The following is a 17,893-nucleotide window of genomic DNA, read 5'->3' on the forward strand; positions in this document are numbered from 1 at the left end:
CTGGGGGCGGCCCGTCAGGAAGTCCAGTACCCAGTTGCACAGGGCGGGGTCGAGACCCAGGGTCTCGAGCTTGATGACGAGCTTGGAGGGTACTATGGTGTTGAATGCCAAGTTGTAGTCGATGAACAGCATTCTCACATAGGTATTCCTCTTGTCCAGATGGGTTAGGGCAGTGTGCAGTGTGGTTGAGATTGCATCGTCTGTGGACATATTTGGGCGGTAAGCAAATTGGAGTGGGTCTAGGGTGTCAGGTAGGGTGGAGGTGATATGGTCCTTGACTAGTCTCTCAAAGCACTTCATGATGACGGAAGTGAGTGCTACGGGGTGGTAGTCGTTTAGCTCAGTTACCTTAGCTTTCTTGGGAACAGGAACAATGGTGGCCCTCTTGAAGCATGTGGGAACAGCAGACTGGTATAGGGATTGATTGAATATGTCCGTAAACACACCGGCCAGCTGGTCTGCGCATGCTCTGAGGGCGCGGCTGGGGATGCCGTCTGGGCCTGCAGCCTTGCGAGGGTTAACACGTTTAAATGTCTTACTCACCTCGGCTGCAGTGAAAGAGAGTCTGCATGTTTTCGTTGCAGGCCGTGTCAGTGGCACTGTACGTGTAGACAACAATACGTCACTCAATACAGCCACAACTGCCAGTAAGAGTGTCCATTATTGAGTCTTTGAATGAAGAGATTGAGAACTGTTCAGTTTGAGTGTTTCTTGCAGCTCGTTCCAGTCGCTAGCTGCAGCAAACTGGAAACGACCCAAAGATGTGTGTGCTTTGGGGACCTTTAACAGCATGAGACTGTCAGAACGGGTGTTGTATTCGGAAGATGAGGGCTGCAGTAGATATCTCAGATGGGGGAAGTGAGTCCTAAGAGGGTTCTATAGGTAGGCTTAAAGGTTTTTAGGCAAAAACAACCCAATTTTAAAAGTGAAAGCTCCTTGAAAGTTGGAATATGCCAGGTTTAGCCAAAGTCAATTATGGCTTATTGTATAGATAATTTAACAAAAATGAAAAATTTTGAAAGATCCGATTTTTTTATTATTAATACTTTGCTACAATGACACCTAATTAGCTACCCACCTCGTTCCTTTCTTTTAGCTTGTAGTAAGTATCCTTCACCGTCATGCTTTTGGGATTTGTGTATTTTCAGGTTCCACAATGATTATTTAGTTGTGAACACTACATCCACGCATTCCCTCTTGCTCTTGGTCCATCTTTGTAAGTCACCTTGATTTTGCAACTGTGTTATCAGTTTCTTTATGAAAATATTTAGCGATCTCCATGGCAGTAGCTATAAAGCAAGGGGCTTAAAGCAGCACACAAGTCGACTACAAATTCATGCTGGGCCGGGTACTCCCTGAGCTCGTGAAGTGAGTGCTATTGGAGTGGGCGAGAAGGCCAAAAATCCATCCTTTGCGAATCTCGCTCCCCACTCCAGTCAAATTGGGCACGCTCCTCTCCAGCTCCGCTCACATACTCTGCTCCAAATGTCACATTTCAAAGTGTTTTTGATACGCTGGGTTGCTCCTGCTTCTCTGTATCGTTCCATTTCTCCAAATTTCAGCGTTTAGTTCAAGCCCTCATTCTGAATTGTTAAAGGTGCTAGACTGGGGATGCTTTTTATTTTTATTTTTGTGATTTCAATAAATATCCATAATATATCTGCAGTAATAGTGAAATGATAGTGTTTCACAGGGAGATATGTTTTGAATGCAGCCTAGTGCATTCAAAACTAGTCTTCCCCGCATCCCATTTCCCTTTAACATGGCAGATTAGCTCTCCAGTCTTTTTACTTTCAGGTTTGGTCTACCAGCTTCAAACAGCTGTAAATAAAATGTAAAAAAAAAAAAGAAGAGATTTAGATGATATGCACACATTGATGTACACATTGCTTGTTTTCTCACAAACTTAAATTGAGCGAATTTTAGCAACCAGGAAATAACAGAGCAATTTCCACAATATATCACAGTCAGAATAAATAGCTTTGACTACGGATACCACTCCGGCGGGAGAAATCAATAGGCGAGTCACAGCCAGTCACAACACTGGTGGGCAAGTAATACTGTGAAACACTATCATTCCACTATTAATACAGATATATTATGGACACCATTCCTGTCCACAACACCGTAGCAAACCCAAGCGCTCTTGATGGTAATAACGCTCACTTTTGCACCTAGGGGCTGGTTTTGAAGGCATTTCCCGAGGTCCTCAGTACATGGGTAGACTTCCAATTTCGAAGTCGATCTCCCTGACCCTATTCCCCTTAGTGCTCTGGTCAAAAAGTAGTGCACTATAAACGGAATGGGGTGTCATTTGGGATGCACATGTGACTTAACTTTTCCCACCTGTTGGAGTTCAAACAGCTGTAGAAATGAATTTAGCCCATGACAATTGTTCATGTGTGAGACCGAGCAACCACGTGATGTAGAGTTAGTAGCCTACATCAGTTGACCACAGCTACTTTTGCTTCTCTTGTCATTTTCAGCTCTGCCTGGGCTACTACCTATATGATCGGAGCTGTGTATGCTGAAAATTCTAGAGAAATGCAAGGATTCTAATAGAGGAAGTGTGTCACGTCTAGCAATCTGTGTAAATAGTCACAGTTAGGCCGAAGCTATACGTTACGTGTCGACCTACTTTTATGTTCACTTCCTTTTTCCTGGTATCGGTCTGCAGGGACTCCCCAAATGACACATTGAAGAACTGAAGCACAATAAGCAGTCCATTGTGTGACGCAATGATAGCTTGAAACATGTTTTGACTGCTGGTTAATATGGACCTTGTTTAGCATACGTTTTGGTTTGCACTTACTTTCCATCGTTATTACTGATGACGTGATGTACTAGCATAATGGCAGTGCCCGAGTGCTTTTCAGAAGTCAGCTACAAGTGTAGACTATTCTCACGTCACCAATTCTAGTGCTTCCCATAGGATTTTTGTTCAGCAGCGGTGGCAAAGTTAGTTTGGGGTAGTGTGTGTGGCCAATGGCGCCATATTTTCGGGCCAACATTTTTAGAGGCCTTCCTTTTGGCCGCAGAGATAATGTTGCTGTATTCCCAGTCGTGAAATCCATAGATTACGGGGTAAGACTTCCTCAGGCGGAGATGTCAATAAGGAAAACATTACGAGAGAGATCTAAATATCTGACCAAGGCCAGGGAATGTTTTAGCTACTAAAAATGGAGCCTAATTATGGTGTACTTGTTTTTTTTAGCCTCTTGTTTTATATTCTTTATTGATTTCATACATAATGGTATCTGATCAGATTTGCTCATTATCATCTTGATGCCATGTACTGTAGAATGCCAACAATTATCTGCCGGTAGGTAGGTAGATACTGCTTTGCAGAGTCCGTGACATCTACACCGTCCTCAGGTTCAGCCCTGATTCATAGGGAAGCTGTAGGGCTGGCACAGTAATTGTATAATCGTGTAACCGCCTATTATGTGTGAAGTCCGTCATGAAAAAAAATGACCGTCGACAAACTTCACCCAAAAAGCAGCAAAGTAAAAGTAAGCCTAGTTGACATATAACAGCTGATGGTCATTTGACTGACAGGTCTCTCCAGAGTTGTTCAATCGTGTTCAAGTCCGGGCTTTGGCTGGGCCACTCAAGGACATTTAGAGACTTATCCCGAAGCCACTCCTGCGTTGTCTTAGCTGTGTGCTTAGGGTCATTGTCCTGTTGGAAGGGGAACCTTCGCCCCAGTCAGGTCCTGACCGCTCTGCAGCAGATTTTCATCAAGGATTTCTCTGTACTTTGCTCCGTTCATCTTTCCCTCGATCCGAACTAGTCTCACAGTCCCTGCCGCTGAAAAAATCCTCACAGCATGATGCTGCCACCACCATGCTTCACCATAGAGATGCTGCCAGGTTTCTTCCAGATGTGACGCTTGGCATTCAGGCCAAAGATTTAAAACTTGGTTTCATCAGACCAGAGAATCTTGTTTCTCAGTCTTTAGGTAACTTTTGGCAAACACCAAGCGGGCTGTCATGTGCCTTTTACTGAGGAGTGGCTTCCATCTGGTCCCTCTACCATAAAGGCCTGATTGGTGGAGTGCTGCAGAGAGGGTTGTCCTTCTGGAAGGTTCTCCCATCTCCACAGAGGTACTCTGGAACTCTGTCAGAGTGACCATTAGGTTCTTGGTCAACTCCCTGACTAAGGTCCTTCTCCCGATTTACTCAGTTTGGCTCCTGTCTCGCTCTACGGACAATTCCTTCAACCTCATGGCTTGGTTTTTGCTATGACATGCACTGTTAACTGTGACATTTTATATAGACAGGTGTGTGTGCCTTTCCAAATCATATCCATATATTTTGATATTTTAGTAATGGTAGAAAAATTAACAGGTGGACTTCAATCAAGTTGTAGAAACATCTCAAGGAGGATCCATGGAAACAGGATGCACATGAGCTCAATTTTGAGTCTCATAGCAAAGGGTCTAAATACTTCTGTAGATAAGGTATTTCTGTTTTTTTTAAATCTATAATAAATAACTAAACCTTTTCGCATTGTCATTATAGGGTCTTGTGTGTAGATTGAGGCAAAATTATTTTATCCATTTTAGAAAAAGGCTAACGTAACAAAATGTGAAAAAAGGGAAGGGGTCTGAATACTTTCCAAATGCACTGTATTCTATAGAATTCTCAAACGCTCCAGGAAACCGAAACAGGGTAATGAATTTCAAATGTGAAAACGCCCTTAATTAAATATGGTACATACAGTGCCTTGCGAAAGTATTCGGCCCCCTTGAACTTTGCGACCTTTTGCCACATTTCAGGCCTCAAACATAAAGATATAAAACTGTATTCTTTTGTGAAGAATCAACAACAAGTGGGACACAATCATGAAGTGGAACGACATTTATTGGATATTTCAAACTTTTTTAACAAATCAAAAACTGAAAAATTGGGCGTGCAAAATTATTCAGCCCCCTTAAGTTAATACTTTGTAGCGCCACCTTTTGCTGCGATTACAGCTGTAAGTCGCTTGGGGTATGTCTCTATCAGTTTTGCACATCAAGAGACTGAAATTTTTTCCCATTCCTCCTTGCAAAACAGCTTGAGCTCAGTGAGGTTGGATGGAGAGCATTTGTGAACAGCAGTTTTCAGTTCTTTCCACAGATTCTCGATTGGATTCAGGTCTGGACTTTGACTTGGCCATTCTAACACCTGGATATGTTTATTTTTGAACCATTCCATTGTAGATTTTGCTTTATGTTTTGGATCATTGTCTTGTTGGAAGACAAATCTCCGTCCCAGTCTCAGGTCTTTTGCAGACTCCATCAGGTTTTCTTCCAGAATGGTCCTGTATTTGGCTCCATCCATCTTCCCATCAATTTTAACCATCTTCCCTGTCCCTGCTGAAGAAAAGCAGGCCCAAACCATGATGCTGCCACCACCATGTTTGACAGTGGGGATGGTGTGTTCAGCTGTGTTGCTTTTACGCCAAACATAACGTTTTGCATTGTTGCCAAAAAGTTCAATTTTGGTTTCATCTGACCAGAGCACCTTCTTCCACATATTTGGTGTGTCTCCCAGGTGGCTTGTGGCAAACTTTAAACAACACTTTTTATGGATATCTTTAAGAAATGTCTTTCTTCTTGCCACTCTTCCATAAAGGCCAGATTTGTGCAATATACGACTGATTGTTGTCCTATGGACAGAGTCTCCCACCTCAGCTGTAGATCTCTGCAGTTCATCCAGAGTGATCATGGGCCTTTTGGCTGCATCTCTGATCAGTCTTCTCCTTGTATGAGCTGAAAGTTTAGAGGGACGGCCAGGTCTTGGTAGATTTGCAGTGGTCTGATACTCCTTCCATTTCAATATTATCGCTTGCACAGTGCTCCTTGGGATGTTTAAAGCTTGGGAAATCTTTTTGTATCCAAATCGGGCTTTAAACTTCTTCACAACAGTATCTCGAACCTGCCTGGTGTGTTCCTTGTTCTTCATGATGCTCTCTGCGCTTTTAACGGACCTCTGAGACTATCACAGTGCAGGTGCATTTATACGGAGACTTGATTACACACAGGTGGATTGTATTTATCATCATTAGTCATTTAGGTCAACATTGGATCATTCAGAGATCCTCACTGAACTTCTGGAGAGAGTTTGCTGCACTGAAAGTAAAGGGGCTGAATAATTTTGCACGCCCAATTTTTCAGTTTGATTTGTTAAAAAAGTTTGAAATATCCACTAAATGTCGTTCCACTTCATGATTGTGTCCCACTTGTTGTTGATTCTTCACAAAAAAATACAGTTTTATATCTTTATGTTTGAAGCCTGAAATGTGGCAAAAGGTCGCAAAGTTCAAGGGGGCCGAATACTTTCGCAAGGCACTGTAAACACACTGTACGTGGTTAACCCATTTCCTTTCCCCCAAGGGAATGCATCTGCCAGCGTCTAGTCTCTTGTGGACACAATGGGATGCGGGAGGTAACGAGCAGCATTATTTCCTGAGCTCACGATTTCGCCGGTGTTTGCATCTCTCTAATTCTGTGAGGGGACATTTGGCACATTGAAATCACTTGGCATGTATGTGTTGCCACCCTAGGGTCACGCCTACTCAAAGTCAATTTTGAACTTTTATTATTCAAAAACACAAGTGTCTTACTGTAATTATTATTATTATTATTCTTTTTTAAATAATGTGATATATTTTGGACATATGGCCCAGCCCTACCTGACAGGCATTCACACTTGGAAGTGTATGGTAAGCTTGGTTAGTTATTCTAATCTCAGAAACAGCTATTTATTTTAAATGTTTTATTTGACCTTTATTTAACCAGGCAAGTCAGTTAAGAACAAATTCTTATTGTCAATGACGGCCTAGGAACAGTGGGTTAACTGCCTTGTTCAGGGGCAGAACGACAGATTTTTACCTTGTCAGCTCGGGGATTCGATCTTGCAAGCTTTCGGGTTACTAGTCCAACGCTCTAACCACTAGGCTACCTGTCGCCCCCCTGCTATAGCATAACTGTAAACTAAGCAGAGCAGATAAAGTCAACTGTGCTAACTGACTCCCCTCTGCCCCCCCTCCATCTTCCCCTTTCTTACTTTCTTTTGCGCTTTCCCCCCTATTTCTCTCTGCTCTTGCTGTCTTCTCCCCTCGCCTCTAACTCTCCTCACGCTCTTCTTTCTATCTCCTACACTCGGTCTCCTCTCTCCTTCTCTTCTCTTTCTCCTCCAATCTCCCCCTTTAGGTGGATGTATCTGCTGAGCCACACATGGACATGGAGTGTCCAGTATGTCCCTCGTCCAATCAGAATGGCTGTGTCCTAGACCCACTTCATGTCGCCGAGCCCAAACAGGTAGTAGCCCCTCCCTGTCTGACGGTACACCTGTACAACCTGGGCAGGGGCGGGACCAATAGCCCAGACCTCACCTATCCTTCAGGGAACTATGTGGCTGAGGATCTGTGCATCGATGCGGCCATGGCATGCGGTGAGTGAGACGGTGCATAGAAAAAAAGCGAATGTCTGCTCAATGTTTTTCTGTTCCCAAAGATGATTATTTGATAAAGCTTACAGGGATACTTTGGGATTTTCCCCTTTTATCTACTTCCTCAGAGTCTGATGAACTCGTGGATACCATTTATATGTCTCTGTGTCCAGTATGGAGGAAGTTGGGAGTTAGTGTTGCGAACTAGAGATACCAATATCATAGACTGCCATCAGAACCTACATGGGCTCCAAACACGGGTCTGACCCACAGACAGTCAGTCGCCTGCCCTACAGGGTCTACAGTGATGTCCGCTTTTATTGCCCCTAAAACAAGCATTAAAGAGATGGGATTTTGGGATTTTTGACAATTATGCTCTTGATCTACTTCCCCAGAGGGAGATGTACTCGTCTCTGTGTCCAGTATGAAGGAAGTTGGAGGTAGTTTTGTGAGCCAATGCTAACTTAGCGTCAGCGCAATGACTGGCAAGGCCGTTAAGATTAAGGGCATCATTACGTGTTCCACAAACAAGGATAGCGGAACACCAGAGTAATATCAGGATATTTGAGAGAAATCCTGTGGCTGCACATTTCATGGCGGCTCGTCACAACATTATCTCTTCTGGGACACATTGATATAGAACGTGTTACGACTCCTAGGAGGGGGGAGATCTATTATTGACAAGGGAATTGTATTGAATTCACCGTTTGTGTACCGTGTCTCCATAAAGGTCTGAACCAGGAGTTTGATATCAGACCATTTCTTACACGAATGTGTCACGTTCATTTGTCCTCGCTTCCAGGTCTCCTACTTGGTCATTTTGTACATATATTAGATTCTGTAACTGGAATTATATCTACGACCACCACGCCTAGTGCGCGAAATGGTCATGTAGGCAGGTATTCCAAAAGTTTCCATAAACTTTTTTTTACGGTTGCCTAGGTTTTTTAAAAACTTGAACCCATTTGTATGTATATAATTCTTTCTGACCATATGTATTTATGTGATTTTAATGATGATTTTTATGCACAAAAGTGAATTGAATGGTTTCCAAACCCTGTCATGTGGGTAATGGTCATGCGAGGTGAAATGTGTATATTTTGGGAAGCGAGCACTCAGTTTGTTTGTTTGACCTGACGAAGATCCGTTTCGGATTGAATCGTAGTCAATGAAGGGATGAATTGGAAGCTTTGAGTGTGCGGGCCTTATTCTTGATTAGCCCAGCACCTATGTTTTTAAGGATGTACGTATGACCACAAACTTTTCTATGGAAGACATTCCAGTCATTATGCTAACGCTAGTTAGCAATTGCTCTAGTGCCAGTTAGCAACTTCCTTCAAACTGCACGCAGAGACATAAAAATGGTATCCACGTGTTCATCTGACTCTGGGGAAGTAGATAACGGGCCTCATTTCCAAAATACCAAAGTGTCCTTTAATGCTTGTTTTAGGGGCAATAAGAGCAAACGAGATGTACTGTAGGCCCTGTAGGGCAAGCCCATACCCCTAACAGTTGATGATTTAATCTTTCAGCGCAGACAGCAGCACAGACAGAACCAGACTTTCTCACTGTGAGGAGGAAGTGTAAAAAAATAAAATAAAGATATCTATCCACACACATCTCTCCTCTGCCTTATTTTTCACTAGCACCGAGTCTGACTCCGGTTTACTTTTTCTAAGGGCTTTGTCTAGCTATAACTACAGTCATTGTTAACGGCAGTTTGCCAAGTTCTCATTTGACGATACAGAGCCATTTTACATCATCGGGCGGAACATTTATTCAATGTAGGAAGTCATTTTTTTGTATATTGGCCTTTATTTAAACTAACCCCCAGGGTGAACCCAATTCGGACACAAGAACAAAGTGTTGTCTGAAACGTCCGTGTGAAATTTCCCCTGCTGCTGCAAGACAAAAAGATTTAAACATCACTAAAGGAAGACCGTCTGTCTTAACTTTGTGTGGGAACCCACTTCATTAAACCATGAGGACGATGATAATGTATTCGTTATGGTGGTTAAGGTCAGGTAGTTTAAGTATAATGACACTAACAGCACTGAGGTTGTGTGTTTGATTCTGATATGGGACTATTCCACACCTCCATTTAGTATAAGAATCTGTCGAATCCAGTAGTCGACGCGTAGGATTCTGACAATGGGCAAGCTAAGGGTTGATTTGGGATTCAGCTCGTGTGACCCAGCCTAGCCACCGTGGGATTAAATCATTATAACCTTAATCTCCTCCTTGGTATGATTTATTCACTGTATTGTGACGGGTCAAATCTGTGCCTGAAGAGAGGCTATGTAAACACAGATGAATTAATGAAGGAGTTATTCCATTCGGCTATTTGATTAGGCGAATGCTGACGCAGCAGTGTTGTGCTTCTTTCCAGTCGTGGTGTGCAATGTGCGTGACTGGCGGTGACAAGTTGTATACATGAGAGTTGGGAAGTGTGGTCTGTTCGTAAAATATAGAGCAGTATACTTAGACCTAGTGTATCTCTCCTCCTATCACACTTTATTCTTGGAAGTCTTAGAATTACTCTTATTTTAAGCAGTTGTTGTTAAGTGCCACTGGTGTATTTTTAAAGGGGGGCTGGACTTCCTGATTTGGCCTCGTTTTGAAGTTTGCTCATTAATCGTTTAGAACCCGAAGTGGCATCTCTTTAAATTACTATAGCGGCAACGAGCGGCCTTCTTTTTCCAACAATATTATGTGTCGATTTCACAAAAGTGATTTGCTAACAAACCTGTTGTATTCGCGTGGCTGTTGTCATCAACCTGAAATGCCGGTATGCTGTTATTTGACTTTTTAAAATAAAAAAGCACTAAATTACAGAAGATTATTCTTCTGCAGGAAATCCCACAGGATTTTTGTGATCATTTTCCTGTAGGACAACCAGCAGGATTCCTGCAGGAATGGTTTTGCAGGACCAATCCTGCAGGATTCTTATAATTCCTCCAGGAAGTAGCTCAGAATTTAATTTAGACATTTCCTGCAGGAACGGTCTTGCATGGATCTTACTGTTCCAAACATAAATCCTACTCATACTACCTGCAGTATGATCATCTTTCTTGTAGGACTAGCCTACAGGAGCAATACTGCACAATTTTAATTATACAGGATTCAAACTCAAATGTGTCCTGCATGACACCTACTTGTAATTTCTGCAGTAGGCCTATATACAGTATACTTTTATATAGATGGGGGGAAAAGACAACACTGCATCAAGACTCAGATTGAAGAGGTCAACTTTATTAATACAGCTAATTCAACATGTGTGTATGAGTGCTTGTCCACCAACCATCCAGTCATGCGACGCAGGAATTCCTAGGAGACAAAAAATAAACTGCGTCATGAAAGGAAAGGATATTGAGTTGAAAACAGCAGGTCTGGGACAGGTAGCACCGGTGAACAGGTCAGGATTCCATAGCCGCAGGCAGAACAGTTGAAACTGGAGCAGCAGCACGGCCAGGTGGACTGGGGACAGCATGGAGTCATCATGCCAGGTAGTCCTGAGGCATGGTCCTAGGGCTCAGGTCCTCCGAGAGAGAGAAAGAGAGAATTAGAGAGAGCATACTTAAATTCACACAGGACACCGGATAAGACAGGAGAAGTACTCCAGATATAACAAACTGACCTTAGACCCCCCGACACAAACTACTGCAGCATAAATACTGGAGGCTGAGACAGGAGAGGTCAGGAGACACTGTGGCCCCATCCGATGATACCCCTGGACAGGGCCAAACAGGAAGGATATAACCCCATCCACTTTGCCAAAGCACAGCCCCCCACATATAAGCACATTTGTGTTCTTTTGTGGGGATTTTATAAGGCAAAGAGAAGGTCTACCACAAGTGGCACATGTTTGGGACTAGGATAGTGGGAGAGGTGGTTAAAGGCTGGGGGGGTGTAACCATTTCTGTATTGACCTCGCTTTGTGCATGGGGCCTTTGTCGTGCTGAAGGTGCCTTCCCCAAACTGTTGCCACAAAGTTGGAAACAGAGAATTGTCTATGCTGTAGCGTTAAAATGTATCTTCACTGGAACTAAGGGGACTAGGCCGAACCATGAAAAATGGCACCAAAACATTATTCCTCCTCCACCTAACTTTACAGTTGCCACTATGCATTCGGGCAGGTAGTGTTCTCCTGGTGTCCGCCAAACACAGAGTCGTCCGCCGGTCTGCCAGATGGTGAAGCAGGATTCATAATTCCAGAGAACTTGTATCCAATGCTCCAGGGTCCAATGGCGGTGACATTTACATCACTCCAGCCAGTGCTTGGCATAGCGCATGGGGATCTTATGCTTGTGTGAGGCTGCTCGGCCATGGCGACCCATTTCATAAAGCTCCCGACAAACAGTTATTGTGCTGACTTTGCTTCCAGAGGCAATTTGGAATTCAGCAGTGAGTGTTGCAGTCGAGGAAAGACCATTTTTTGCGTGCTTCAACACTCGGCGCTCCCATTCTGTGAGCTTGTGTGGTCTACCACTTCACGACTGTTGCTCTTAGACATTTCCACTTGCTACTAATAACAGCACTTACAGTTGACCGGGATAGCTCTAGCAGGGCAGAAATTTGACCAACTGACTTATTGAAAAGGTGTTATCCTATGACTGTGCCACGTTGAAAGTCTCTGAGCTCTTCAGTAAGGCCATTCCATTGCCAATATTTGTCTGTGTAGATTGCAAGGCTGTGTGCAAGATTTTATACACCTGTCAGCAATGGGTGTGGCTGAAATAGCAGTATCCACACATTTTTAAGGGGTGTCACACACACACACACACACACACACACACACACACACACACACACACACGGTTGAAGTCAGAAGTTTACATACACCTTAGCCAAATACATTTAAACTGAGTTTTTCACAATTCCTGACATTTAATCTGAGTAAAAATTCCCTGTTTTAGGTCAGTTAGGATCACCACTTTATTTTAAGAATGTGAAATGTCATGTTTTCCTCCAAACATAACGATGGTCATTATGGCCAAACAGTTCTGTTTTTGTTTCATCAGACCAGAGGACATTTCTCCAAAAAGTACGATCTTTGTCCCCATGTGCAGTTGCAAACCATAATCTGGCTTTTTTATGGTGGTTTTGGAGCAGTGGCTTCTTCCATGCTGAGCGGTCTTTCAGGTTATGTCGAAATAGGACTCGTTTTTACTGTGAATATAGAGCCTTTTGTACCTGTTTCCTCCAGCATCTTCACAAGATCCTTTGCTGTTGTTCTGGGAGTGATTTGCACTTTTCGCACCTAAGTACGTTCATCTTTAGGAGTTAGAACGTGTCTCCTTCCTGAGCGGTATGACGGCTGCGTGGTCCCATGGTGTTTATACTTGCGTACTATTGTTTGTACAAATGAACGTGGTACCTTCAGGTATTTGGAAATTGCTCCCAAGGATGAATCAGACTTGTGGAGGTCTACAATTTTTTTCTGAGGTCTTGGCTGATTTCTTTTGATTTTCCCCTGATGTCAAGCAAGAGGCACTGAGTTTGAAGGTAGGCCTTGAAATACATCCCAATGACTCAAATGATGTCAATTAGCCTATCAAAAGCTTCTAAAGCCATGACATCATTTTCTGGAATTTTCCAAGCTATTTAAAGGCACAGTCAACTTAGTGTATGTAAACTTCTGACCCACTGGAATTGTAATACAGTGAATTATAAGTGAAATAATCTGTCTTTAAACAATTGTTGGAAAAATGACTTGTGTCATGCACAAAGTAGATGTCCTAACTGACTTGCCAAAACTATAGTTTGTTAACAAGAAATTTGTGGAGTGGTTGAAAAATGATTTTTAATGACTCTCACCTAAGTGTATGTAAACTCCCAATTTCAACTGTATATAGTGTACATAAAACACGGAGTACACAAAACAGAAAGAACCCCTGTTGTTTCCATGACACAAACTGACCAGGTGGATCCAGGTGAAAACTACAGTATGATCCCTTATTGATGTCACTTGTTAAATCCACTTCAATCCCTGTAGATGAAGGGGAAGAGACGGGTTCAATAAGGTTATTTAAGACGATTGAGACATGGATTGTGTACCATTCAGAAGGTGAATAGGCAAGATATTTAAGTCCCTTTTGAATGGTGTGTGGGAGTGTTAGGTTCTGACCAAACAGTGTAAACTCAAACAGACGAGCATAAACCAAGCTTATTCACCCACTGGGTCATACAGCTGCAAAGACAAGGTATGATTTCGCAAGCACATATATTTATACCCTCCTAATAAGCGGAGTCAAATCCTTGCACATCTAGCAGCCAATAAATCTCTGTTACTAGTCAGGATTTTAATTGGCTCCTCTCACTGGTGTAGTCATGGCCCTTGCCTTATGCTAGAACCTTCGTGGGTGTGGAAGTATATGTGTGTGAAATAGGACTGTTTCTTCTCACTTTCATGTGACCTCGGGCAGAATCCCTCGCTCCTCCCAAATGAAACCAGACTGTTGTCCTTTGCCTCCCTCCTTCGGAGCCTTCATATTCAACAATAACATGTTTGGCAAAATGTTAACTTTCTGCACTCCCCTTTTCTCACTCAGTAACTTTCCATACACCACGTTCCTAGCCGCGCTTCATTTACCCCAACCTCCCTTATACATGTCTAGTAATCAATAAGTTCTAGTATTGTGACATAAGTATATTTCAAGCTAGAACCCAACAGTAGTAAGTACCAGGCGCAATGGTTTGTGTCAAGAACTGTAACACTGCTAGGTTTTTCATGCTCAACAGTTTCCCCTGTGTATCAGTAATGGTCCACCACCCAAAGGACATCCAGCCAACTTGACACAACTGTGGGAAGCATTGGAGTCAACATGGGCCAGCATCCCTGTGGAACGCTTTTGACATCTTGTAGAGTCCATGCCCTGACAAATTGAGGCTTTTCTGAGGGTAAAAGGGGGGTTACAACTTAATATTAGAAAGGTGTTCCTAATGTTTGGTCTACTCAGTGAATGTCAACCTGCTGTTTCACCCGGCTTAGAGTACCTAACGCCGCAAAATAATTGTTGGTGGTATTATGAGCAAATTTACATTATTATATTTTTTTTACATTACTTTTCACAATGGAAATTGTTTATAAAAATAGGCCTTTGTGACATTCACTGCTAAAATAGACTACATTTAAATGTAATTTTTTAAATCTGCGACTCCACAAATGGTAGTCCTCGAGTTTTTGACGATAATTTGTTGGTCCACAGAACGGACAAGGTTGGGAACCGCTCGTGTACAGTGCCTTCAGAAAGTATTCCTAACCCTTGATTTATTCCACATTTTGTTACAGCCAGAATTCAAAATGGATTAACTAGATTTCCTCTCTCATCTACACACAATACCCCACAATGACATAGTGAAAACATGTTTGTAGAAATCTTAGCAAAATTCTTGAAAATCGGAAAGTATTCAGGCCCATTGACTGTTTCCACGTTTTAAGTTACAGCCTTATTTTAAAATGGATTAAATATTTATTTTTTCTTAACAATCTACAATCATTACCCCATAATGACAAATAAAAATGACATTTTTGCAAATGTATGAAAGACAATTTGCTATGAGACTCGAAATTGGGCTCAAGTGTGCATCCTGTTTACATTGAGCATATTTGAGATGTTTCTACAACTTGATTGGATTCCACCTGTGGTAAATTCAATTGATTGGAAAGGCACACACTTGTCTATATAATGTCCCACAGTTGACAGTGCATGTCAGAGCAAAAACGAAGCCATGGTCGAAGGAATTGTCTGTAGGGTTCCAAGACAGGATTGTGTTGAGGCACAGAACTGGGGAAGGGTACCAAAACATTTCTGCAGCATTGAAGGTCCCCAAGAACACAGTGGCCTCCATCATTCTTAAATGGAAGAAGTTTGTAACCACAAAGATTCTTCCCTGCGCTGGCTTCTGGCCAAACTGAGCAATTGGGGGAGAAAGGCCTTGGTCAGGGAGGTGAGCCAGGTACCTGATGGTCACTCTGACAGAGCTCTAGAGTTCCTCTGTGGAGATGGGAGAACCTTCCAGAAGGACAACCATCTCTGAAGGCCTTTTATGGTAGAGTGGCCAGACAGAAGCCACTCCTCAGCAAAAAGCACATGACAGCCCGCTTGTAGTTTGGCAAAAAGCACCTACAGACTCTTAGACCATGAGAAATGACATTCTCTGGTCTGATGAAACCAAGATTTAATTATTTTGACTGAATGCCAAGCGTCACGTCTGGAGGAAACCTGACACCATCCCTACGGTGAAGCATGGTGGTGGCAGCATCATGCTGTGGGGATGTTTTCAGCGGCAGGGACTGGGAGGCAAGTTAGGATCGAGGCAAAGATGAACGGAGCAAAGTACAGAGAGATCCTTGATGAAAACCTGCTCCAGAGCGCTCAGGACCTCAGACCGGGCGACGGTTCACCTTTCAACAGGACAATGACCCTAAACACACAGCCAAGACAACGCAGGAGTGACTTTGGGACAGGCCAAGTCTCTGAATGTTCTTGAGTGGCCCAGCCAGAGCCCGGACTTGAGCCCGATCAAACATCTCTGGAGAGACCTGAAAATAGCTGTGCAGCAACGCTCTCCATCCAACCTGACAGAGCTTGAGAGGCTCTGCAGAGAAGAATGGGAGAAACTCTCCACATGTAGGTGTGCCAAGCTTGTAGTGTCATATGCAAGAAGACTCGATACTGTAATCACTGCGGAAGGTGCTTTTAACAAAGTACTGAGTAAAGGGTCTGAATACTTACGTAAATGTGATATTTCCGTTTTTTTCTAAAAGCTGTTTTTGCTCTGTCATTATGGAGTACTGTGTGTAGATTGAGGAGGAGAAAACTATTTACATTTTAGAATAAGGTTGTAACAGCAGAATGTGGAAAAAGTCTAGGGGTCTGAATACTTTGAAGGCACTGTAAATATTTACACCGCTGAGTGAATACTTTATAGAAGCACCTTTTGGCAGCGATTTGAGCTTTGAGTCTTTCTGGGTAAGTCTTTTTAAGAGCTGTCCACACCTGGATTGTGTAGTTTTTGCCCATTTATTATTTTCAAAATGATTCAAGCTCTGTCAAATTGGTTGATTATTGCTAGACAACAATTTTGAGGTCCTGCCATAGATTTTTAAGTAGATTTAAGTCAAAACTGTAACTCAATCACTGTCGTCTTGGTAAGGAACTCCAGTGTACATTTTGCCTTGTGTTTTAGGGTATTGTCCTGCTGAAAGGTGAATCCATCTCCCAGTGTCTGGTGGAAAGCAGACTGAACCAGGTTTTCCTCTAGGGTTTTCCCTGTGCTTCGCTCCATTCCGTGTATTTTTTTAAGCCTGGAAAACTCCCCACTCCTTAACGATTACAAGCATTCCCATAACATGATGCGGCCACCACTATGCTTGAAAATAATACAACTATCTCACTAAAATGACAAAAAGAAGAAACCCATTTTCTACCATAATTCTCCTTGGATCATTACATTTGGTTAGTATTGTGAAATAACTAGAACGTTGTTCATCCGTCTTCAGTATTATCCTATCACAGCCATCAAACTCTAACTGTATCAATTGGCCTCATTGTGAAATCCCAGAGCGGTCTCCTTCCACTCCGGCAACTGAGTTAGGAAGGACACCTGTATCTGTGTAGTGTCTGGGTGTAACGTCACCATGCTCAAAGGGGTTTATATATACATATAAAAATAATAACCCTTGAATTGCAATAAAATGTCAGTGTCAAATCGCAATACATATCTTATCGGCATCAAAGTGCCATGATAATATCGTATCACGAGGTCCCTTGCAATTCCCAGCCCTATGACACACGGGAGACTACTCACTGCTACATATCTGTTTACACTGCAGTATGGAGTAGTTTAACGTCAGAAGGAAAAGGGGGCGTGTGCCTTTATTTTAATTTGTTTCATTTTACACTGTCTACCAATAGTTGCCCTTCTTTGCAAGGCATTGGAAAACCTCCCTGGTCTTTGTGGTTGAACGTGTGTTTGAAATTCACTGCTGAAGGACCTTACAGATTGTATGTGTGCGATACAGAGATAATTAAACAATCGTTAAACTCTATTGCACACAGTCCATGCAGCTTATTATGTGACTTATGCACATTTTACTCCTGAAATAAGGCCTGACATAACAAAGGGGTTGAGTACTTATTGACTCAATACATTTCAGCTTTTCATTTTTAATTAATTTGTGTGTAGGCCAGTGACCAAAAATCACAATTTAAAATGTACGTTGAAGGAGTCAATGGGTGTGAATTCTTTCTGAAGGCACTGTAAATTATACCTCAGTCCCGGGTGTTCATACACTTTACACCGACCTCGGCAGGCTGTCGACTTGTTGCTTTTGTGTTCTCTATGGCTCTATCTCTCTCAAACACACTCGGAATGTCTCACACTGATAAGCACCCTGCAGCTCTCTTTCTCACTCTATTGCTCTCACTCTCGCGCTTTATCTCTGTCTC

At 42.7% G+C, this 17,893-nt stretch overlaps 1 protein-coding gene across 4 annotated transcripts in view; it reads left to right on the forward strand.

Moving 5' to 3' along the window:
- The window catches only part of LOC110523953 (tyrosine-protein kinase JAK2), a 77,423-nt gene that overhangs the window by 11,716 nt on the left and 47,814 nt on the right, over positions 1-17,893 (forward strand). For 3 of the 4 annotated variants that reach the window (XR_002473508.2, XM_021603119.2, XM_021603120.2), the window contains exon 2: positions 7,202-7,442. The exons of the other annotated variant lie outside the window; for it this stretch is intronic. Coding sequence is in view for 2 of the 3 variants with exons in the window: in XM_021603119.2 (XP_021458794.2) it covers positions 7,226-7,442 (217 nt within the window). In the remaining variant the exon portion in view is untranslated. The remainder of the gene's footprint in view (positions 1-7,201; positions 7,443-17,893) is intronic. 4 annotated transcript variants of the gene reach the window in all.

Source organism: Oncorhynchus mykiss, chromosome 5 (assembly GCF_013265735.2).
Source record: "Oncorhynchus mykiss isolate Arlee chromosome 5, USDA_OmykA_1.1, whole genome shotgun sequence".
Lineage (NCBI taxonomy): Eukaryota > Metazoa > Chordata > Actinopteri > Salmoniformes > Salmonidae > Oncorhynchus > Oncorhynchus mykiss.